The sequence below is a fragment of the Berghia stephanieae genome, chromosome 10 (genome assembly GCF_034508935.2).
Source record: "Berghia stephanieae isolate SIO BIC M18660-M18661 chromosome 10, UCSD_Bste_1.3, whole genome shotgun sequence".
Classification (NCBI taxonomy): Eukaryota; Metazoa; Mollusca; class Gastropoda; order Nudibranchia; family Aeolidiidae; genus Berghia; species Berghia stephanieae.
The window spans coordinates 5,126,461-5,152,955 of NC_088369.1; the positions used below are offsets into that span (position 1 = coordinate 5,126,461).

At 37.2% G+C, this 26,495-nt stretch overlaps 1 protein-coding gene across 4 annotated transcripts in view; it reads left to right on the forward strand.

The window, feature by feature from the left end:
* Positions 1-26,495, forward strand: part of LOC144956115 (metabotropic glutamate receptor 2-like) — a 74,988-nt gene that overhangs the window by 37,143 nt on the left and 11,350 nt on the right. For 3 of the 4 annotated variants that reach the window (XM_078886471.1, XM_078886468.1, XM_078886469.1), the window contains one exon: positions 20,068-23,684. In XM_078886471.1, coding sequence (XP_078742597.1) covers positions 21,474-23,684 — 2,211 coding nt within the window. In that variant the 5' untranslated portion in view covers positions 20,068-21,473. Of the gene's footprint in view, positions 1-6,764; positions 6,935-20,067; positions 23,685-26,495 lie in introns of those variants that run through there. The other variant, XM_078886470.1, reaches the window with a different exon arrangement.

A 26,495-nucleotide genomic window follows, 5' to 3' on the forward strand; every position in this document is an offset into this window, starting at 1 on the left:
TTTTTTAAACTTTTATTTCTAATTTGCTTATTACATTGCTTAATGTGAAGCTTTGTAAATGTCGGGTGCGAAAACAAAAACTGGAAAAAAGATGTTTGAAAGAAAACCGAAACATTTGGAATTTTACAAGCAGCAATAAAAAAGACATTTAATTAATAGTAATCACGTTTAATAAAAATAATCTTCGATTGGTTAACTCACTCAATCCTAGAGATTTTTGCTACTTTTCATAATTGGTAAAATAAATTGAGCATGTGCATAGATAGTTTTATTCAACTACTAGAAACATGTAAAAAATTAAGAACATTAGCTTTGATACTACGCCTAGTATTTGTCTGAGAAAAATGTAATAAATAGACATGGAGTAAAAGTAACCCCGGGTATACTACGGATATAGTCGATGTTAGGGTTGAGTGAGTTAAAGATATGATTTAAAAAATGTAAATGAAACAATGCCACACAAAGCGAGAAACAAAAATACAAAGAAATAAAAACCACCCCAAATCATCAGTCTTCCTGGACTGGGGATTGATTCTAGAACCTTCTGATTACCGGCCAGATATATATTATATTGAGCTTTTATATAGAGCAATATCCACTAAACGTTCTCAAAGCGCTTTACAAAGGGTCCCTGACCAACGGCAACACATAACATGTAGGACGAGACATGACGCCTGTTAGGCGATATTGCAAACGCTGTTAACGGCCAGGTACTCATTTTACACCTGAGTACGGTGAGAGATTGTGATTAAAGAGCCTTCTCCAAGGACTCAACTATGCGCCGAGCGAGGCTCGAACCCTGGACCTTCCGGTCCGAAAGCGAGTGTCATACCACAAGACAACATAGCCGCCCAATGGTATGTGCTACCATGGAATTATATACATATTATAAGGTGCGAGAAACAATTTTAATAAAACAGTGCCATACATAGCAAGAAACAAAAATACAAAGAAATAACAACCACCCCAAAACATCAGTCTTCTTGGACTGGCGATTGATTCTAGAACCTTCTCACGCGCTACAATGAAATTATATACATATTATAAGGTGAGGGAAACAAAGATTAGAAAAACAGTTGCGGCTATGTGGGCTAGTGGCATGACACTCGCTTTCGGATCGGAAGGTCCTGTTTTCGAGCCTCGCGCTCGACGCATAGTGAGTCCTTGGAAAAGGCTCTTTACTCACATTCTCTCACCGTACTCAGGTGTAAAATGAGTACCTGGCCGTTAACAGCAGTGTCTTTGTCCGGAAAATTGTAATATTGCCTAACAGGCGGTATGTACCGTCCTACATGTTAAATGTTGCTGTTGACCAGCGTTGTAAAGCGTTTTGAGCACATTTTAGTGGATATTGCGCTATATAAAAGCTCTTTTTAAAAATGAATTTGCTTCCATCCAAAGTAGAAATCAGAAACATAAAATTGTTTACGAGCAATAAGAATGAAATCTTATGATAATCCTTGACAATGAAGCATCGATTATTCAATCTCCTCGTAATGACCAATTTTTAGAATATACTCTTTTCCAGGAAATTATTCCTTTCCAATGTTCAAATAATCGTGAATTTTGGATTACCTCCCTTGAAATGGCCCTCTCTCCCCCCCCCCCTCTCTCTCTCTCTCTCTCTCTCTCTCTCTTCTCTCTCTCTCTCTCTCTCTCTTGAAGCCTCAAATGATTGGCTACGGATTGGGTCCCAGCCAATTTATTGTCAATTGAAATCCTTTTTGGTTTTTTTAAAAAAATATATTTTGATTCAATAAGTCTTTAACACCAATGATGGGCCGTTTAGTTTTAAGGAATTTGTCCAAAATATGAAATAAAAGATTTAATGGTGGAACCAAATTTTGAAGAAAGATGATCCTTTATGAAAATCAATAATGTTGAATTCAACTGATTAGAGAAAAATAGTAAGCAATTTTAGCTGCAAAGACACAGACATTTTCAGCCAAACTCCGAGAGAAAAAAAAAATTGGTTGGAAAACTTGTACTTCAAATATCGATCGATAAAAAGTACCCTCATCTTGCTGAACGCTTTCAAAACCAGGGTATCGGTGAAGTACCGAACCTCTCTTGAAATAGTTAGTAGTAGTAGTAGTAGTAGTTAGTAGAAGTAGTAGTAGTTAGTAGTAGTAGTAGTAGTAGTAGTAGTAGTATAGGTAGTTGTAGTAGTAGTAGTAGTAGTAGTAGTAGTAGTAGTAGTAGTAGTAGTGTAGTAGTAGTAGTAGTAGTAGTAGTAGTAGTAGTAGTGTATAGTAGTAGTAGTAGTATAGTAGGTAGTAGTATTAGTAGTGTAGTAGTAGTAGTAGTAGTAGTAGTATAGTAGTAGTAGTAGTAGTAGTAGTAGTAGTAGTAGTAGTAGTAGTAGTAAGTAGTAGTAGTAGTAGTAGTAGTAGTAGTAGTAGTAGTAGTAAGTAGAGTAGTAAGAAGAGAAGAAGATGTAGTGAAAGAAAGAAGAAGAAGAAGAAGAAGAGAAGAAGAAGAGAAGAAGAAGAAGAAGAAGAAGAAGAAGAAGAAGAAGAAGAAGAAAGAGAGGAAGAAGAAGAAGAGAAAGAAGAAAGATACTAGTCTCGGATTGTTGGCAAGAAGAGGGACATTTTAATCGATCAATTGAAAGACAAGTTCTCTGGCTTTCTTTTAAAAAGCTTTCTGCGAAACCCGCCTGACTACACGAACTCTCTTAGTTACCGTTTGTCTCAGTCATCCACGAGGTTAAATTATATTTCAACATCATTGTCTCTTACGTAAAAGAACAAATTTAGAATAGAAAATCCCATTTTGAATTGAACGCGCGGCAGCAGCTCAAGCTAACTCAGATCGAATTTCAATCGAAATGGAATTAATTTATTCCTCGGCCCCTCACTGGCCCTCTCTCTCCCCACTACCTCCATCTTGAATGGAAATTTCCCATGATTCAATTTCTAGCCGGCTCTGTTCTCCGTCTGAATTGATTGGAGTTGATTGGTTGGTGTATATGTACGTACTACGTACCCGGATGTGGCGGCCATTTTGTACGAGGCGTTTTCTTTGACGGACTCCGTATACCACAGAGCTAGAGACGCTCTCTGTAAAAATACAATGCTATACAATGAATTAGATTTCGCTTATCTAATTATTATTACCAGCCCCTGATTCTATTAAGTATTATATAAAGCCAGAGGCAAAATTGGTTGTAAATTTCATTAAAATCCAGGTTTTGTGCTTAACCTTTCAGATATGAGTCAGATTTGACGTACGTGTACTTATATTGGCAGGTCTAATAACCGAGTGCAATTATGGGGCCGGGTTTAACATTGGTAGAATGGTCAACATTTTGCGTTGGTTTGAAAGAAATTTCTAATTACAAACAACGAGGCCATAACAATCTGGGTTATCAGACCTGCAATTAGGTACAAGTCGGTCATATTCGAATCGTAAGCAGTTCCTAATATGGGCCAAGACTAAAATGATAAAATGAAGACAAGAGACTTAGGGGCTACTTTCCGTTTGTGGGTTTTAAATGCAAGTCTGTCGACATAGCCATCAAATTATAGTCCTACAGATACACAAAAGATGATTTTATGAGAAGTAATCACTCAACTGAAAAAAAAAAAACTTGAGCTTTTTTTATATAGCGAAATATCTACTAAACATGCTCAAAGCGCTTTACAGAGAGTCCCTGGCCAACAGCAATGTAGCAAGTAAAACGAGACATGACGCCTGTTAGGCGATATTACATCTTTTTTTCTTACAGAGACAACGCTGTTAACGACCAGGTACTAATTTTACATTTGAGTACGGTGAGGGAATGTGAGTATAGAGCCTATTTCTAAGGACTCAACTATGCGCCGAGAGAGGCTCGAACCCATGACCTTACGATCCGACAGCGAGTGTCATACCACTAGACCACCTATCCGCACAACTGAAGATAAAAAGCTGGAAATAATTTGTGTGTGTGTTTTTTTTTTTTAATGAGCCACTGCAGGTGACATTACAAGTAAATATTGTGAGCGAGATGACGTTTACCCACGTGACAAAGTCTGACCTAGATACGCATGTCTCGGCTGCTAATCACATCCCCTTTACCACTTCCGAAGTTTGCTATCTCTGGATTTCAGTCTTGGTTTAGACCTCTAGATATAGACTACTACTTTTTCTTTTCGATATTACATGAATGCGTTTGTTACCAAATTAAATCTCTTGGCTGTGTTCAACCGTAGCCATCGTTATGTTATAGCCTGATACTGAAATCCAACAGGACTGGCAGTTTGACGTCATTATTTGGTGTTTGCACCGCCTTGGTGAGTTGTCGTTAGTAGAGCTCATGGAAACAAGTTATTTCATCGGTTGAACTATTGAATACAACTCACAATTTGTTTTCTTTTGTGGCAAAAGACTGGCATTTTGACGTCATTTTTGGTCAGTGTCAGCAAAGAGTGTGTAGGGTAACGTAGTTACCAAGAGCTCTCACTTCTCTTAACCGCAATGCTATTGTCGCGTGCCAGGCGAGAGAGCGAGGTGAGTGTGCTCCGCGTGTATCAAGCGCGCTAGGCTTACTGATACAATGAAGAAAATACGAGTAGAAGACGGAAGATGCTTGGCTTCACCAAAAGCGGGAAGTGAGAGCTCTTGGTAACATAACAATCGTTACCTACACGCTCTTTGGTATCAGGCCATAACTTTACGAAGGCCACGGTCTAACACAGTAATAAAGACTACTTGGTGTCTAAATGGCTCAGCGGTACGGTCTTTGGTTTGTACCCGAAAGGTGTGGCCTTAAGCAAGTCACCTCGCCCTAGCTCAATTTGCGACGCTGTACTGCGGCTGACGCCTGAGTTATTCCAGTCTTCCTTTGGATTAGACCATAGAGACAAATTTCCCCTATGGGATGAATAAAGGGAACTTTATTTTATTTTTTATTTATTTTTTATACTGCCCACTTATATATTGCCAACATTTCAATACGCTTCAACAGTCATGACGTCACTTCCCTCGTAATGACGCATGGTAACTTAGTAACTGGCTCTAAACTATCGGAACAAAGGCGAACGCCCCTAAGAAATATTTCTCCGACGAGCATAAAAGCGTATCCAGATTTTAAAAAAAACCAAATCATTATAAATCTGATCATGTTTTGACTTTTACAAATTCTGATCACAATATATAAGAAAACTAGCCAGCATGAATAATAAAAGTACAGATTTTCTTTGTTTAGAACCATGATGACCACCGTTGCTGGGCGACGTGACATCAGACTATTGAATCCAATTAACATGAGCTATAGGCACTTAGGATGATCGACCAAAAATCTTGAATGCTTCGTACCATTCACTTGTGGAATCATGAGCGGCTATGTGGTCTTGTGGTATGACACTCGCTTTCGGATCGGAAGGTCCTGGGTTCGAGCCTCGCGCTCGGCGCATTGTTGAGTCCTTGGAAAAGGCTCTTTACCCCCATTCTCTCACCGAACTCAGGTGTAAAATGAGTACCTGGCCGTTAACAGCGTTGTCTTTGTCCGAAAAATTGTAATATCGCGTAACAGGCGTCATGTCCCGTCTTACATGTTAAATGTTGCTGTTGACCAGGGATCCCTTGTAAAGCGCTTTGAGCACATTTAGTGGATATTGCGCTATATAAAGCTCAATTTTTTTTAAGGAATGATGTTATATTCGAAACAAAGAATGCGTGTTCTCTGGATTGTTTTTTATTAGTTTTGAAACTTCGATTGACAGAGAGTGATATTATCTAAGATTTCAATACTCTCCCGTAATCGGAAAAATCACATATTATTTAAAAATTTGGCCAGAAAACTCGTTCTTCAATAACGATTGATTTAAATGACCCTCATCTTGAAAAAAAAAACTTTCAAACCTGGGACTTCGTAGGTTTGAGAGTTTTTTCCAAGACGAGGGTCATTGAAATCGATCGATATTTGAAGGACGAGTTTTCTGACCAAATATTTAAATATGGGTTTCTCCAGAGTATGGCTTTGTTTAGTTAAACCCTCTCCTTACCAGCCATTTTCAGGATTTTCCCCAAAACTTCACACCCAACTAACACAACAATATATTTTTTATCACTCAAACACAATAGCAGTAAGTTCTTGCGATACATAATTTCTTTAGCAAAACATGCTCTACAACACACTGTTCATTTTCATTAAATTGTAAGATGTACAAAAGAAATTTGAATAAGAAAAATGTTGATTGTATCGTAACGAATGTGACGAGTTTCCTATAGTTGCTAAGGGGAGCGTTAAGGATTTAATGATGATATTTTTCATATAACATCACATTGTGTCTTATATTTTCTCATATCAAAGGTATTTAAAGGATTTATTCCTAAATTAAGCCTTTAACCATGTTGTGTTATGTTATGTCTTGTTATGCTTTATTATGTTATGTTATGTTAGAAGTTATGTTACGGAAAGAACGTCAACATCGCATTGCGCATGCGTCTCTCTTATTAACTGAGGAAATCTATCGTTTGGTTTATTAGCTTTCACTTTTAAAATATCATTATGTATCGACATATTTTTAGAAAAAAAAATATAAACAATAAACTAATTTTGAAAAAAAAGTTCACGGGTAAACTTAATCTTGGGTACATTCCTGATTATTTTTCATTCTTTGCAACACATCACTGTGACCTATTCATCAAAATAAGTTTATTGGTTATATTTCTATTTTATAAAAGTATGTAGATATATAATAACATTTTGAATAGTGTTTTCTCTAATATAATTAATGATATCTCATTAACCAAACGATTTGTTTCCTCAGTTGATAAGAGAGACGCATGCGCAATGCTGTGTTGACGTTCTTTCTGTAAGGGATGTCGCACAAACGACAACGCTCAGATGACAGTCCCAAGTGTTTCCGTCCTTATAGATAGTATGCGCTTGGCTAAGAAGCTCACAACATTGCCATCCGGAAGTATAATGGACCAACACACAAAAGTATGTGTTACCTTGAACGCTTATAGTCTAGTTAATACAGTTTATTGAGAATTACTCATTTACGCGGATTGCAAGAAGCAATAACAAAGACCCGAGTGACGTCAATTTCATACTATCTATAGTTATTAATTTGTCACCAATCAGGGGACTGAATTAGTCCGAACCTCTATACATTTCACACGACACACGAAACCTGGGACGTCGGCGGCACTTTTGACTACTCGAAAATCGATGGAAGTCTCGGGTTTGAGAGTGTTTGCCAAGAGGGTGGGGGGGGGGGGTCATCTTAACCGATCGATAATTTAAGGACGATTTTTCTTGCCAAAATTTTTAATACGTGTATTGTGCGGCTATGTGGTGGTCTTGTGGTATGACACTCGCTTTCGGATCGGAAAGTTTTGGGTTCGAGCCTCGCACGGCGCATAGATGAGATGATTGGAAAAGATTCTTTACTCAGAATTTCTCAACGAATTCAGGTGGAAAAAGAATACCTGGCCGTTAACAGCAGTGTCTCTGTCGGTAAAAAAAAAAATTGTTTTATCGCCTAACAGCAGCAGGCGTCATCATGTCTCGTTCTTTATCCTACGTGTTGCTGTTGGTCAGGGCGGACCCTTTGTAAAGCGCCTTTGAGCACGTTTAGTGGGTATCGCGCTTTAATATAAAAGCTCATGTTTTTTTTCTGTTTTTTTTTTTTTTTTTTTTTTTTTTTTTTTTTTTTTTTTTTTTTTTTTTTTTTTTTTTTTTTTTTTCGCGAGTTAGAAAGTCTAACAGGTCAGGTTTCCAATTATCTCCATTCTATTCACGTAAAAGACAAGGGCGAATCGAATTAAACTCGTCTCAATAGAAACAGCCTAAGGGGGAAATGAGTTTAATTCAGTTTTTAGATTTCCAATCAATCCAAAACGCCATTGTCTCATAATACAAAATAAGAAGCTACGATTATTTTCATGTATTGAATTAAAAGATGACGCTGTTTAAGATTATCGGAAAAATGGCGGACGCCCTTATGAAATATTTCTCCGACGAGCGTAAAAGCATATCCAGATTTTCAAAAATACCATTATAAATCTGATCATGTTTTGACTTTTTCAAATTCTGATCACGAGACACGAAAACGAGCCAGCATGAAGAATAAAAAGGGATATCTGATAATTTTTTTTGGTCTAACCTGAGACTAACACCCACGGGCAATACATCTGAAGAGTTATTTTGTTTTTTTGTTTGTATTTTTGTAAATAAAGTACTCTATCTTGAAACTCGAAATATACGGTATTATTTTCGAGTGTATTTATTGCAATGTTTAAAATTAGTTTAAATTTACATAAATTAAAGAGCCTAATGCTAACAGTATACTGAAATGTAACAGGAAGTTAATTTTGAAAAAAAAAATGAAGGTTGAAATTTAGATTATAGAGTATATTAAAAAAATTGAATTGTAGTATTGAGATAAGGAACTTAGAGAGTGTGTTTGTCATGAACAAAAATGGTGAGCGAATTGAGGCGATTATGCTTGAAGTGATTAAGTTTATCTCTAAATGGCGAAAAAATAAAGATAGTATTGAATTGCAAGCTTCAATTTACTAGACGAAGACAGAGAAGGAAATTCTGAATTTACAGTACTTGAAGGAATTAGACATTTCAACTTTTGGCTTCGAGAGTACATGAATGTAGGTAGACATGACGTCATATGAAAATAGAAGGTAATGTAAATGTTGCTCTTCCATTGTATCTGTTTTCGTTCTAAATATTAAATTGAAGCTTACATTCAATTTCACATTGTTATTTATGAAAATAAAATAAACTCAGTAGGAGATTTGTTCATTACTTTTTGACTCAGCCTACTATTATAATTGAAACAATATCCTTTAATAAAAATGACATTGAACGAATATTTCCTATAATTTTTCAAAGTATTTTAAACTGTTCCAAAAATAACTTTTGACTAAGCCACTCACCCTTTCCAATCCTTGAGAGTGTAGATTATCTTACAGCTCTGTGACTTCTTATTCTGTTAAAAAAACAAACATCTTAGTATTTATAGATAGTATGCGCTTTGCTAAAAAAAAAAGCTCAAAACATTGCCATCCGGAAATAAAACGGACCAACACACAAATGAACGTTTATAGTCTGGTTCAGGCAGTTTAGTGAGAAGTACACATAAACGCGGATGCCAAAAAAAAAACAAAACAATAACAAAGACCTGAGTGACGTCATCTTCGAACTGTCTATACGTTTCTTTGGCCCATACCCAAACCTGCTTAGTACTACGAATAATTCGTAGTATTACGAGTTTTTGGCCCCATCTACAGAACGGCATATTTATGCGTTTTGGATTCAATAAATCTTCTTGAAAAGGAGAGCTTGGTTCCTTAGAAACTTAGGAACTTCTCTATCGACCGAAACACACTTTTAACGGTCAGGTACTGATTTTCACTCCTGAATACGGTGATAGAATGTCTGTAAAAGAAAAGTAATCACTAAGGATTCAACTTTTTGCTGCTCAGAGTTAGGCTTGAACCAAACTTTGGATCATTTGTTATCATTCTGAAGGCAAATATTGATTTGTAATGCTATTTATTGTGATCTTTTCTGTCCCTTAGAGACAACGAATTTTTAAAATTTTCATGTAGGCTGCCCGTCATGACATACGATAGACGGAACCCAGTATGAATTGTGTGCAACAAGCAAGACATTGTTTCTGTCCGAAAAAAAATATACTGGAATATCGCCTAACAAGGGTCATGTCTCATCCTTCATGTAAAATGTTGCTGTTGGATAGGCACGCTTTGTAAAGCGCTTTGAACACGTCTAGTGGATATATATATATATATATATATATTTGAGCATTTATATAGGGCAATGTCCACTAAACGTGCTCAATGCACTTTACAAGGTGTTCCTGACCAACAGCAACACAAAGAACGAGACATGAAACCTGTTTGGCGATATTACACTTTTTTTTTGGACAGAGACAACGATTTTAACGATCAGGTACTTATTTTAAACCTGAGTACGGTGAGAGAAAGTGAGTAAAGAGCCTTTTCCAAGGATTCAACTATGCGCCGAGCGAGGCACGAACCCATGACCTTCCGATCCGAAAGCGGGGTGTCATACCACATGACCACATATTGCTCTATATGAATACTCAAGCTCAATATTGAATTGCAAGCTTCAATTTACTAGACGAAGACAGTGGAGGAAATTCTGAATAAACAGTACTTGAAGGAATTAGAAATTTCAACTTTTGGCTTCGAGAGTACATGAATTTAGGTAGATATGACGTCATATGAAAATAAAAGGTAATGTAAATGTTGCTCTTCCATTGTATCTGTTATTGAGTACGATACTGCTGTAATCTCGAAAAACCAATATTTTAAAAAATTGTCCAGAAAACTTTTCCTTCAACTATCCGATATGTATATGACCCTCATCTTGCCAAAATAACTTTCAAACCTGGGACTTCGCGGCGAAGTCCCAGGTTTGAGAGTTTATTTTTCCAAGACGAGGTTCATTTAAATAGATCGATATTTGAAGGCCGAGTTTTCTGGCCAATTTTTTTAAATATGGGTTTTTCCAAAGTACGGATGAATAGGAGACACTACACAAAATAATAGATTTGGCAACATTATTAGTCGAGCTGTCCAAGAAATGTCTCACCAAGCGAAACGTCTGCTACAATATGTTTTGTTTCCATTCGTGACAATAATCTCCCCCTTCTCCTTGCGTGGTAGAAAACAGCTTTTTGATTGGAATCGGGTGAAAGATAATTTGATTCTATTGATCCAAGTCCCAAATAAATGGGGAACACAATAGCCTTTCACAACACATCTATATCATTTATTGGAGTCAGCATTTGGAAAACGCAATGTGCGGTTATGTGGTCTAGTGGTATGACACTCGCTTTCGGATAGGAAGGTCCTGGGTAGGTTCGAGCCTCGCGCTCGGCGCATAGTTGAGTCTTTGGAAAAGACTTTACTCACATTCTCTCACCGTACTCAGGTGTAAAATGAGTACCTGGCCGTTAACTCTCTCCTTACCAGCCATTTTTAGAATTTCTCCCGAAAATTCACACCCACCCAGCACAAAAATAGACTTTACTTACTCAAACAAAAAAGTAACAAGTAGCTCTACAACACAGTGTTTAGTATTTATAGCTGTCATCAAAGAATTTCTTTACATGTTCTGATGTACAAGAGACATCAGAATGAGAAAACTGTTGACTGCATCGTGACGAATGGGACGATTTTCCTGTGGGTGGTAAGGAGAGGGTTAACAGCGTTGTCTGTGTCCGAAAAATTGTAATATCGCCTAACAGGCGTCATGTCTCCTCCTACGTGTTAAGTGTTTCTGTTGGCCAGGGACCCCTTGTAAAGCGCTTTGAGCAGATTTAGTGGATATTGTGCTATATAAAAGCTCAATTTAATTTAATTTATTTACAATGGCTAACGCTTGCAATGCGATAGTAAAGTTTGTTTTGTTTGGGGTTTTTTTTTTTACTATCAACTGAGACAAAACTTTTAACGGCCAGGTACTGATTTTCACACCTGAGTACGGTGATAGAATGTGTGTAAAAGAAAAGTTTTCAACCAAGGATTCAACGTTTTGCTGCTCGGAGTTGGGCTTGAACAAAAGACTCTCCGATCCAATGGCGAGTGTCATACTTCTAGACCACAAAGTACGAAGTTGGATGTTTTTATGAAATACCCCTTGTTGGAAAAGCAAAAGAAAATAAGGCAATAGGGTAGAAAAGTTGTAACGTCAGACCTTTTACTCTCTCGGTTCCAAACACATCGGATGTTTATATGTAATCAATCCTTCAGTCGTAGAAGACTAATACACAAACAAGTCTATCTCTCTCTTCATCAGTTATTTTCAACGTGCTCAATAACACAACGAGATTGCGAGTATGTGTTACTGCACGATACAAATATAACGACTTTAATAAATACAAAGAAATGAAAGAATACGTTTATTCCACCCCTACAAGTAAGATTATTGGACATTTTGTAACCAAATTGTATGGCATTAGTACTTCTATTCACCATAATTTGTATCTTTCTCCGTCTGCTTGAATGACAATTTTACCCAAAACTAAAAACGTTGGATTTGTATTCATGAGTTCAATACATTATTCAAAGATTACGTATTAAATTTACTAAGAAATGATAGGGTTTTTTCCAACTAGAGGGGTGGAATATTCATGAATGGTTAACATATTGAATCATACAGTGGCATAACTACTTTAGTAACAGGATATATAGGCATATACAAAGTGGCCGAGTGGTTAAGACATTCCACTGTGACCCGAATGACCCGGGTTCGAGCCCCGTCTCAGGCACTTTCGGTTTTTTTTCTTGAGCAAGATTATTAACCCCCACTTTGCTCACATGTCTCAAATATTGATAAATTAATCTCTGACCATCATTTAATTGTGTTTTGCGTTTTATTTCCAATGAAGCACGAAGTAAAAAAGATGATAACATCTCGTAATTTGAAGAATATAAACATGAACATTTTTAAACAAGACCTTGACCATAACGTTAAAAATAAACATGATGCGAATGGTCTCCACGAGTCAATTGTTGGTACGGTGGACAAGCATGCTCCCTTAACAACTAGAGCAGTAAAAGTGAGACGTCAAGCACCCTGGTATAATACCGAAATAAAATTGAATGGATTAGCCAGGAGGCGGGCAGAAAGAAAATGGCTCAAGTCCAGAGATGCTGTCGATAAGAAGCGATACATCGCGGCTAGAAATGATGCAAAAGCCGTCAATTTCAGGGCCAAAAAGAAATTCTATGAAGAAAGCCTCAAAAACGTGGGACGTTCGAGACAATTCTTTGCCTTGACCAAGGAACTGCTGGGACAACAGACGCAACCAGCTCTCCCATCTTTAATCGATCGTGCATATCTACCAACTCGCTTTGGTCAATATTTTAAAGAAAAAACGGATACCATCAGGAAGGAACTCTCATCTGAATCGATCCCTACAACATTTGACAAGTTTCATGGTGATTAGTTAACACATTTTTCAAAGATTACTGAAGCTGACTTACGTGATTGCATTATGTCGTCTCCAACTAAAAGTTGTGATTTAGACCCCTTAAATACTGCCATTTTAAAAAAATGCATTGATGTAATTTTAACACCATTTACATGTATTGTTAATAATTCGTTGCAGTCAGTTGCTGTACCAGACATTTACAAAGTTGCTCATGTCAAACCCCTTTTGAAAAAACCTGATCTCGATAAAGAGAACTTAAAAAACTATCGCCCTGTCTCTAATCTTCCTTTTCTCTCTAAGATCTTAGAAAAGCTTGTTTTGAAACAATTACTGTCTCATCTTAAAAATAATTGTCTTGAAGAAAAATTTCAGTCTGCTTATAGGCAACATCATTCGACGGAAACCGCACTTGTTAGGGTTGTTAATGATCTCCTCTCTGTTATAGACAATGGTTCATGTTCTTTGCTGAATTTGCTTGACCTATCGTCTGCTTTTGATACTATTGATCACAATCTTCTTCTCAAACGTCTTGAAATTACTTATGGCGTGTCTGGTGCAGCGCTTGATTGGTTTAGGTCATATTTGTTTAATCGTAAACAGATTTTTACGGTGGATGAATATAGATCGGAGGAAATCTTTCTTGATTGTGGGGTTCCCCAGGGTTCAGTACTTGGACCCGTTCTTTTTGTTTTGTACGTTGGCCCTCTGTCTAAAATCATCAGAAGTTTTGGTCTGTCTTACCATCAATACGCTGATGATACGCAATTGTACTGCGTTTTCAATATGAGAAATTTACAAGAAGTATCAGCCAATAGTAAAAATTGTATCCAAAGTGTTAAGAAATGGATGAATGAGAACAGACTGAAACTGAATGATGATAAGACGGAGGTGCTGTATGTGGGGAACAGGAAGTGGAAAAGTGAAACAGATTTGAAGTTGGGGGATGCCTCTATTCAAATTGTTGACAAAGTGAAAAACCTTGGCACATTCTTAGACTCTGGACTGTCGATGGAGCATCAGGTTAATAATTTGGTTAGATCTCTCTTTTTCCAACTAAAAAAGATTGCTTCCATTAGACGGTTCATATCTGAGGATGTGACCAAGCACCTGGTTGTGTCCCTCGTACTATCAAAATTGGATTATTGTAATGCTCTGTTGTTTGGCGTTTCGCAATACAATCTGAAACGTCTTCAGATTGTCCAAAACAGCGCTGCCAGACTAGTATTTATGAAGCGTAGGTGCGACTCTGCCGGACCTCTACTTCATGACCTGCATTGGCTGCCTGTTGAGAAAAGAATTAAATTTAAAGCTTGTGTTTTAGTGTATCGTTGTCTTGAAGGTACTGCCCCTTCCTACCTTTCAGAACTAATTGAAAGATATTCAAAACCCCGCCCCTTACGTTCGGCCAGTGATTCCACAAAACTAGTTGTCCCTCGAATTCGGAAAAATGCTGGAATGAGATCCTTTTCTCATTTCGGACCCTCTATTTGGAACGCCTTACCGCAGAGCATTCGTGAAAAAGAATCTTTGTCTATTTTTAAACGTTCGCTTAAAACATATTTGTTTCGATTTTAGTAGATGGTATGAGAAGCAAGATAGGTTTGGTTTGTGTTGTGTGTTGTGTTGTGTGTGTGTATGTGTGTGTGTGTGTGCTTGTGTGTGTGAATGAGTATGTTTCAGCCAAAGTAATTTGTAATTTAAGCGCTTAGAGTCTGGTGTCTCGGAGTTATAGCGCTATATAAGTTTTCAGCATTATTATTATTATTATTATGATGTCGTGGCGGAAAAGGTATAATTATTTTTTATATATAGGCATATTCTTAGAATTAGGGGACGTAAAATACTAACGAAAGAGTGAAAATGTAAAGGCTTCGTATACGAATATTCCATTTTCACTCTTTCGTTAGTATTTTACGATCACCGGCTTCAGGCAGCCCGTACCGTTTTCTACTGGGACGTAAAAGAGAGAGAATGGATGATCGTTATTGACGACCAGCATAATATTTAGACTAGAAATAAAAATGCCATCACTCTGAAACCAGAATATAAATTACACAATGTATGTATTCATACTCCGGAAGAGTGTTTTTACACTTCTAATGAGGTTGGAACCAGTTTTTGACATAACACGTTTGTTCCCTATTGGTGCACAAAGGTAGAAGATAACAATACACATGAGAGAAAAGTAAAGTAGAAGTATAATAGCTTCATTATTTCTAATTAGAAGAAAAAAAAATGATACCATAAATAGAAAGTTGATCCTGGAGAGTTTTTATACAATTCTTAAAATAGATTTAATTAGAGAATTCGGGGGCTTATTTGTAAGAATTCATAAACAAGTCATGTTGAAAATAAGCGGAAAAATGTTTAGATAATGAGTTGATTAGATACAACGAAGAAAAAAGAGGAACAAACAAAAAAACACCAAAACATAACAAACACAAACAATAAAAAAGGGGCAAAAATTAGTTTAGAAAAATGGGGAAAACAAAATGTAGAACATGGAAATGGAACGGGGCAGCGTGGGTTTTTGGACAGGGGGTCAGAAAAATGGTTTCGACTTTACACTGGTCGATCTAGGCCCTTTTCTGTGTGAAGTAAGTGCTCTACCAACTGAGAAACACGAGGAATATATATATATATATATATATATATATATATATATATATATATATATATATATATATATATATATATATAAATTCACTCACGTATTTTTAAACCGAAATGAACGTATGCCGACTGATGAAATGAAGGACAAGGAAACGTCCGTTTCGGCTTAAAAATACATGAGTGAATTTGTTTCTTTTTACATGTTCTAACCTAAAATATCGAGCACTCTCGTACCTTCAAGTACCCACCAACACTCATATATATATATATATATATATATATATATATATATATATATATATATATGTATATATATCTATATATATATGTATATATACATATACACACACACACACACACACACACACACACACATATATATATATATATATATATATATAAAACTCTAACTATCTATCTATCTATATGTCTATTTACCTATATATCCATCTATCTGTCTATCTATCTATCTATCTATCTATCTATCTATCTATCTATCTATCTTTCTATCGATTTATCTTTCTATCTAATTATCCATCTATCTATCTGCATATATCTATATATCTATATCTCAAAGCGCTTTACACTCTGATCAACAGCAACAAGTAACAGGTAGAACGAGACATGACCCCCATTACGCGATATCACAATTATTTTTTTCGACAGAGACAACGCTGTTAACGCCCAGGTACTCATTTTACACCTGAATACGGTGAGAGAACGTGAGTAAAGAGTCTTTTCCAAAGACTCAACTATGCGCCGCCGAGAGAGGCTCGAACCCAGGAGCCTCCTACCCGAAAGCGAGTGTCACACCACTAGACCACATAGCCGTACTATCATAATACTTAATTACATTATTTGTTGAAAAGATCAATCTTAACTGTGTTTTAGCTTCAGGCAGGGTTTTAAATTCATCTAAATGAAATTGTTTCCTTTACTCATCTCTCCGTATTCTCTGTTGGGGGTGGGGGGAATTTATTTTGGTTTTTTGTTTGTTTTTTTTGGGGGGAGGAATTATATTTTTTGGGATTTTTTGTTTGTTTTTTTGGGGGGGGGGGGAGGAATTATATTTTTTGGGTTTTTTGTTTGTTTTTGGGGGGGGGGGGAATTATATTTTTTGGTTTTTTGTTTGTTTTTGGGGGGGGGAGGAATTATATTTTTTGGGTTTTTCGTTTGTTTTTTTTTGGGGGGGGGGGAGGAATTATATTTATGGGATTTTTTTGTTTGTTTTTTTTGGGGGGGGAGGAATTATATTTTTGGGGGGTTTTTGTTTGTTTGTTTTTGTTTTATTTATTCAACAATCCTTCTCATGTTGTTTGCTCCTATCCAGATATCTTTAATCTTTACATATCAATACAAGGGGCGGAGTGGCCGAGTCGTTAAGGCATTGCACTATGATCCGGAAGGTTCCGGGTTCGAGCCCCGCTTTGGGTACTTTCGTTTTTTTTCCCTTGGGCAAGATTATTAACCTCCCAATTTGCTCGCTTTGGACAACATAGGTGATTCCTGTTGACATCAGACATCCTGTTTGATGGGTTAGCTATATTCCTTCATGGAATGCCTAGGCGACGGGGTCTTATAGTGCCTTTGCGAAAGGACGAAATTGTTATGTTTTTTTTATTAATAGATAGAATGCGCCTGGCTAAGAAGTTCACAACATTGCCATCCGAAGTTTAAAGGACCAACACACAAAACTATGTGTAACCTTAAAAGTTTATAGTTTGATTAGTACAGTTTAGTGAGAATTACTCAAAAACGTGGATGGCAAAAAACAGTAACGAAGACCTGAGTGACGTCAACTTCATTCAATCTATACACTACAGCCACAATCCGACAAAATAAATTAACATTAATTTTGGCCAGAAAATTATAGTTCAAATATCTAGTAAAATAAAGGGAGTAAGAATGACTTCTATAAAAGATACTAAACAATATAAACGACGTTTCGGCTTTTGGCCTTCTTCATGTAAACAAAAATAGGAAAATATGTTATATTAAATTGAAATTATAGTTTAAAACATTATAGGTAAAATGTGTGTGTGTGTGTGTGTGTGTGTGTGTGTGTGTGCGTGTGTCCAAGGGAAGGAGAGAGAGAGAGAGAGAGAGAGAGAGAGAGAGAGAGAGAGAGAGAGACGTTGTTTACTTTGTGTTGTATCTTTTATAAGAGTCAGTTTTACTCCCTTTATTTTACTATATATAAATATATACATTTTATGGACTCATTTAGGTATCGACCTTTAGATTTGAATTGTTAAAATATCCATCGATTGTTTTATGGCACTCAATAGGCTTCAACAGTCGTGACGTCACTTCCTTCCTAATGACGCATGGTAACTTAGTAACACTGGCTCTAAACTATCGGAACAATGGCGGACGCCCTTATGAAATATTTCTCCGACGAGCATAAAAACGCTTCCAGAGGAAAAAAACACATAAATATTATCATGTTTTGACTTTTACACATTCTGATCACAAGACATATGAAAAGGGAATGAAAAGTTCTAGCCAGCATGAAGAACAGAAAGTAATGATTTTCTTTGTTTAGAACCAAGATAGCCGCCATTGCCTGGCGGCGTGACATCAGACTACTGAATCCAATTTGTGACCCGCCGTCTCAAAACGGTATTATTATGTCGGGATGAACAAGACCGCGAAAAGTGAATTTATCAATAAAATACAATGAGAAATACGAACCTCGAGTGTTTTGCGATTCCAGAAATGCCAGAAATCGTGTTTATTCTCAACAACAACAAAAATATGAGCTTTCATATAGCGCAATATCCACTTAATGTTCTTAGAGCGCTTTGCAAGGAGCCACTGGCCAACAGCAACATTTAACATTTAGGACAGGACATGACGCCAGTTAGGCGATATTACAATTTTTTACGGACAGAGACAACGCTGTTAACGGCCAGGTACTCATTTTAAACCTGAGTTACGATGAGAGAGAATGTGAATAAAGAGCCTTCTCCAAGGACTCAACTATGCGCCAAGCGAGGCTCGAACCCAGGACCTTCCGATCCGAAAGTGAGTGTCATTCCAGTAGACCACATAGCCGCACAAGACTGCGAAGAGTGAATTTATCAATAAAGTAATGAGAAATAGGAACTTGGAGTGTTTTGCGATTCCAGAAATTCCAGAAATCGTGTTTATTCTCCGCCATTTTGAAGAGAAACCAACCCCAAGTGTCATGTTTGGTGTTTGTAAATTGTGACCCACTGTCTCTAAACGGTTGTATGTCGGGATGACTTAGATTAGATGAAAAAAGTTGAATTTATTGACAAAAATATGAAACTTGGGGGTGTGTTTCGATTTGTTATGTTAGAGGATGAAGACAATTTCTCACAATGCAAAAACTCAAAAGTTGATATTTATTATCCATTTAATTCTAAATTCACTTTTCGGGGTTCAATTCATCCCGACATAATACTGCTTCGCGACGACGTGTCACAATTGAATTTCCAGCGCCTTGTTCATCTCGACATAATAATACCGCTTTGTGACGAAGGGTCACATTTATTAAAACGGTTCCAAAAGTTTTCAAGCCGAGAGTTCTTTCCTGAACATCTTATTTGAATTGAGACTTTTAATGATTTTGACAGGGTAGGTTCATTTTGGGATCATCGCGGGTCCCGATAGCTCAGTTAATAGAGCACTCGCTTCACACGCAAATGGACCGTGATCGATCCGGGAGTGCAATCGAAATTATTTTTTCTAATAATATTAATATTAATGATGATGATAATGATGATGGTGATGATGATGATGATGGTGATGATGATGATGATGATGATGATGATGATGATGATGATGATGATGATGATGATGATGATGATGATGATGATGATGATGATGATGATGATGATGATGATGATGATGATGATGATGATGATGATGATGATATGATGATGAATGATGATGATGATGAATGATATATATAATGATAATAATAATGATAATAATAATAATAATAATAATAATAATAATAATAATAATAATAATAATAATAATAATAATGATAATAATAATAATAATAAATAATAATAATAATAATAATAATAATAATAATAATAATAATATAATAATAATATACTATATAATAATAATAATAATAATAATAATAATAATAATAATGATGATGTTGATGATGATGATGATGATGATGATGATGATGATGATGATGATGATAATATAATAATAATAATAATAATAATAATAATAATATAATAATAATAAATAATAATAAATAATAATAATAATAATATAATATAGTCATCATCATCATCAGTACCATCATCATCATCATCATCATCATCATCATCATCATCATCATCATCATCATCGTCATAATCATGAAAATAATTATAATAACAATTATTATTATTACCATCATCATCATCATCATCATCATCATCATCATCATCATCATCATCAGCATCACCTTCATCATCCTTATTCAAATAACCATAACATATACCATTATATTCAATTCCTCCATTCTTTGTTTCATCCCCAGTCATATCGTGTGATAGGTACAGGCAAAACGGCGACTGAGTGGAAGAACAAAAAGAATCCTTGATTGATGACATCACCTATTTTTTGTCTTCTAGACCCGATAAAATTAACACAATTACTCCATTTTAACTAACTGCGACCCTCAAATATCAGAATAAAAATCACTAAATCACATCAATCAATTACTCTGTACGCTACAGGGCGCCAACTCAAGCAAATTTGTCTAATGGATTCGTGCGGATTTATTTCTTGGTTATATCAATTTTTATAACGAGATTGTTAAACATCCTCATATAAAATACCCCAAAAATACATTTTAAAAAGTCTCACATTTCTATCTGTTTTGATTGTGAAAAACTAATACCAGACATACCTAAACTGTAATCGTGACAAAAATCGTGTCTTTGTTTCTCCCCAACTTGGACAGAAAAGACTTTATCTAGTTTTCCAGTCTCCATTTCAGAAGAGGATTCCAGACTTGTGAAAATAACACATTGATAAAAAAAAAAGAAAGACAGACCATAAACGCGTGTGATTGTATAATTTAATTTGAAAAAAAAGAGAAGTTAAGAAAACAAAAAGGAATTGCGGGGGTTGTGTTAAAATTTCTAATGATTAACTTCATTATGGTATTCATTATTTGTTAATATTGTTCAGGAAAGACATTTTTCGAATCCTACTGGCAACAGATTTTGATGGGATAAGACGTTGTGGTAGAAAGAACTTTTTAGTTATTCGTATACATACTAAAAATATCAACATCTAATATTAAGCCTTTTCATCCCAGAGCACATCATATTCTTTGCGGACGTTTGAAAGGTTCGGGAAAGATAATCAATTCCATTGAGTGGATGAACAGGAGCTAAGTACAAAACGTTGCTACCGGAATAAGGGGATTGGACGCTACGTTAATTGGATTCAATAGCTTGAATATCTGCATGAAAAGACATCAAAGACTCTCAAGTGTTTTTATTCCCTTTCCATTTCATTCAAATCCTCATCATCTATGTATTTAGATTGAAAGAGAGAAACGTTAAATCTTTTTTATAACGTGGTTTCTATAAGTGGGTGTTCATGGCATTGTGTGCTGGTGTGTATTACGCAATGAGATAAAGTCTTGTTATGCGAAAATTGCTAGGTGGGAGTATTATTTATTATCAATGAGACATGAGTTGGTGATGTGTATTGTGCATTGACACAGGAGGGTCTTTTTATGCTAAGGTTTCTAGGTACAAGTATATTATGTGTTCATTGAGTTCTGATGTGTATTATGCAATTAGACGGGGTACACATCAGAATGAATTTAGGTAATGTAGAATGAAATTTGACAACAAAAAATATGTGCATTTGTGTGGGACGCAAGTGTGATTTTGCCTTTCAATATTTTCTGATCATATCCACGCAATTATGGAGACCCAGAATACCAAGTGTTGTGAAAAAATAAATGCTTTGACTGCAATAGTAATAATAATGATATGTTCAACGTTGGGATATGCGCCCATAGTGTCCGCTATAGGGAATATACCCGGACGACCAGAAACAGCCTATAGTCAACTGGGTGACATCAACATTGGTGCGTTTTTCTCCATTAGTCAATACTCAACCACATCACTTTGTGGTGACCGAATTAGATTTCCCCCTCTACAGCAATACGTAGAGGCTCTTAAATTTGCTATAGACAAGGTAAACAAAGATGATTCTCTTTTACCGAACATTACTCTTGGATTAGTTACTCTAGATGACTGTGCCAAAGAAGCTACCGCTGTATCTCAAGCGTTGAGATTCCTTCCTAATTCGCAGGAAAGCAATAGAGAAATTACAACAGCAGCACCCAATGTCATTTCACAAAGGTCGGGCTCGTCACCTGATATTGGAGATAGTCGAGATAATTATGACGTCATCGGGGTTATAGGACCTTTAAAAAGTTCAAACAGCATTGCAGTATCGTATCTTCTAGGACCTGCCCATATTCCTCAACTTAGTTTCCTTGCAACAAGCGATGAATTGTCTCAAAAAGAAAAACATCCATACTTTTTACGCGTTGTACCTCCCGACGGATATCAAATGCGTGCTATAGTGGAATTCATTTTACGTCAGGGATGGTCATATTTTTCTGTTGTATACAGTTCGGGGAGTTACGGTGAAACGGCTTTCAGTAACATAAAACTATACGCTGATTCGTTTTCTATCTGTATTGCCGGGCAGCATAAAGTTCTTCCAACTACCTCAGAACGAGAGTATAGGAAAGTAGTGGAAGATTTATTGAACCATCCAAGAGCTCGCGTTGTGATTTTAGTGTCTGGGGATAGCCAGATGAAAAAGATGTTTACTGCAGTACATCGTATGAACGCGACTGGGAAATTAATTTGGATAGGAACAGATGGCTGGGCGGAGAGGCTTAGCATTCTTCCTCACAAATTTAGAGACAGTTTACTTGGTTCTTTTACAACTACATTTTTTGCTCCGACAGTACCAGAATTCAATACCTATTTTAGAAACGTAAAGCCGTCTACATCTAAAAATCCGTGGTTTTCAGAATTTTGGGAACGACAGTTCGATTGTTCATTTGCGAATAAATCATGTGACGAAGGGGAAGATATAACAACAAGCGATGGCTTTGAGTTTTTGTCTCTACCCAGCTATGCCATAGACTCCGTGTATGTGTACGCTCATGCTCTTCATACTCTCATCAACGAAAGATGCCCTGGCGTATCTGGAAAAGAAGCTCGGGGTTGCATCAAGGGAGAAGTCTTACTCCAATACCTCAAAAACGTTTCTTTTATTGGATATACTGGAGATGTCATGTTTGATGAACTTGGAAATCTTCTGGGAAAATACGTTGTCAGACAAATTAGACCCGGACATCCTTTGGTTCAAGTTCCGGTTAAAACTATTGACGTTAAAAAATCGTACAAGCTCACAGACATGAATCCGATAGAATGGGACTACGTAAAATCAGTCGATACCGGGTTTGGGCCACATGCCAAATTTCCCAAAACTCGTTACAAGGTCAAGGACACTACCACCCCTGTCTCCGTCTGTAGTAGATTGTGCGTGCCAGGAGAACAGATCGTCTACATGGACCAGGAATGCTGCTGGGAATGCAGGCAGTGTCGCGAAAACGAACGCTTGATTTTAAACTTAACACGCTGCGACAGATGTCCAATATTCCACTGGCCGGACAAGGCGACGAACTTTACTACATGCTCGGCCATCGATCCTTATTTCCCGGACACCTCTGAAATTTACGTCGTCATTCTCATGGTTTTCAGCATCGTTGGAATGTCTCTGACTTTGGTCGTCATCGTCTTCTACTTCATCCACAGGGAAGCCAGGGTGATCAAAGCTTCTAGCCGAGAACTCAGTTTCCTGCAATTATCCGCCATCTTGTTGGGTTATTTGACTATGATGGTTTACGTATCCACGCCCTCTCCGGCTTCTTGCACGGCGGCCTTCTACATGTTTTGTTTATCGTTCAACTGGCTGTACGCCCCGCTTCTCGTCAAAACTATCAGGATATTTCGTATATTTGACTCAGGACGAAAGGGAACCCGGCCTCTAACGTTCGTCAGTCCTTTGTCTCAAGTTGCCCTGTCTTCTACTATCATCCTTGGGCAGGTGAGTTGTTTTTCCTCATAATTTGTCATAAAAGTTGAAAAAATTAAATGAGAGTCTGTTTGTCTTGTCCTACATAATAAGTCGTGTTGCTGTTTTCTTTGGATCACTTGTAAAGTACTTTGAGCATATTTGTGACTCAATGTCTCAAAGATGTATTACGGCGGGTTGGGCAAATGGCAGGAAGCTGAATTTATAACCACAAATGAAGAAATAAAAGTAGTCCTTCAGAGCCATTAGGCTCATAGAGCCGGAGTTTATCCCGGTTTCTATAGCGTGAAACGTACAATAGCATTTGCTTGTTACCCTTTGGATAGGACACTAGTCTATTGCAAAGTAGTTTCCGCCAGATCTATAAGACCCAGCTACCCAATCACCGCAGGGATGACAGGAGTGGGGGGGGGGGGGTCATAAAAAAAATCTCGACTTCGCCCGGGATTGAACTCGGTCCCTTTTCTTGTGAAGCAAGAGCTCTACCTGAGCTTTCGTGACACCCCCACCCCACCCCCACCCCCCACCCCTCCTTCCCAACTATGAAACTTGGCGCAACTTTATATCCGTTGTGCCGTAGAATGAATGAATACCATTTCGTACATTGCAATACCCCCCCCCCCCCCCCCTTTCAAATTTCATATTGTTTATAATTTTCATACTTAATTTACCTTTCGGATCCATTTCATCCCAACAAAATACTCTTTTTAGAAAGTGGGGTGGGTCACATTTAGTAGATATAGCATTATGCAAAAGCGCTGGGATTTACGCATCGCTTGTACCAAACCACAACCCCCCCCCCACCCCCCCCACCCCACCCCAACACACACAGACCCACAATTGCAGATTCACACATAGGGTTATTACCATTAAGTATGTCTAAGATTAAAAATAGGCAGACTTGAAAAGGAAATGCTTTAGTTTCAATGTTGGTTGTTCCCCGATGGTTCTCGGGAGAAAATTCCATACACGGGGTACCATGACAGAAGAGGATCATCCGCCAAAACAATGGGGATGATCTTTATTACCTTTCCATGTGCTCGAGGTCATTGGTCACATTGCAAAATGTGTTCAAAGTGACCCACATAGTGAAAAGTATTCACAGCTTTTGAAATATCTAACACCAAAATCGGTCATTTTGTTCAGCATGACACATGTATATGTTTACAACTTTTATAAACAAAGCAGCGTGTTTACATTTATTAAGAATATCCAAGCCTTGGACATCAACAAATCATGTGATCGATGAGTTGGTTGGACGAAAACATGAATATAGATCGCTCCCATTGTATTCAAAAAAGAGGAACTTCATCATTGCATCAAAGCGACACGATTCGTTTCTTCATGAAAATATTCATTTGTGTTTTTCCTTTCAATGGTTGACAATCGATTCACCGATAAGAATGTGTATTGTTCGGTGGAATGTCACTGAAATCAATCAAACCTTTAACGAATCACTGCTGTGCATTTATTGAATAAGAAACAACTGGATACTATTGCTGTTATGTGTTTAAGTAAAATACTACCCTATTCTTCCCGCCAGATGAATCGTACAAAAAAAACTATGCAAAATCTTCAGCGTTTACATTTAGTTTGAAGTAATGAGACTTTTATCACCCGACCGGCGGTTTAAAACTATCACAACGAGCCGAGTGACGTCAGATTCATTCATTTTATATCATATTATGCACGACCAGTGCGGTTGGAAACAGAGAAATACGAAAAGATAATATGGATTGTAGACACACAATTACCAATTAACCAAGTAGATTTTTAAACAATCAAATTATGGAATTTGTGACACACCTTCACACGTGCTCGGACAAACATAGTTGGTTGTTTATTATAGTGAATGAATTCGACCTTTAACTGATCATGGACAAAGCCACACAATGTTAACAAAAAGCCTAGTATTTTGAGTTATTTTAAGTGAATTGTCAGGTTGAAAGTTATCGAGGGCTATGATTTGACCCTCTAACCGTGGCCTTCGTCAACTCATGGCCTGACACTAACCGTGGCCTTCGTAAACTCATGGCCTGACACTAACCGTGGCCTTCGTAAACTCATGGCCTGACACTAACCGTGGCCTTCGTAAACTCATGGCCTGACACTAACCGTGGCCTTCGTAAACTCATGGCCTGACACTAACCGTGGCCTTCGTAAACTCGTGGCCTGACACTAACCGTGGCCTTCGTAAACTCATGGCCTGACACTAACCGTGGCCTTCGTAAACTCATGGCCTGACACTAACCGTGACCTTCGTAAACTCATGGCCTGACACTAACAATGGCCTTTGTAAACTCATGGCCTGACACTAACCGTGACCTTCTTAAACTCATGGCCTGACACTAATCGTGGCCTTCGTAAACGTAAGCTCATGGTCTGACACTAATCGTGGCCTTCATAAACTTATGGCATGACACTAACAAACAAATGACTTCAAAAGACAAGTATTTGGCCAACAAAGAAAACAAATTGTGATTTTTATCTAGCAGTTCAACCAATGGGATCCTTTGTTTCCTTGAGCACTACTAAAGACAACTCATTAGGCGATCCACAAACTTAAAAATGACGTCAAAATATGGGTCAGTAGGTTTTAGTGTCAGGCTATAAGTTAACGACGGCTACGCTCTAACCATAAACCAAAACTCAGTCTGACCGACACTGACCGTATCCATTGTAAACTAATAGCCTGACTCTGACAGTGGCCTTCGCAAAGTTATGGCCTGATTGTCATGGTCTCAAGTGAGTAAAGAGCTACTCGACTATGCATAAAGATCTATGTAGAATGAGGCCCCAGAATTTACTAGTTACTATAAATGA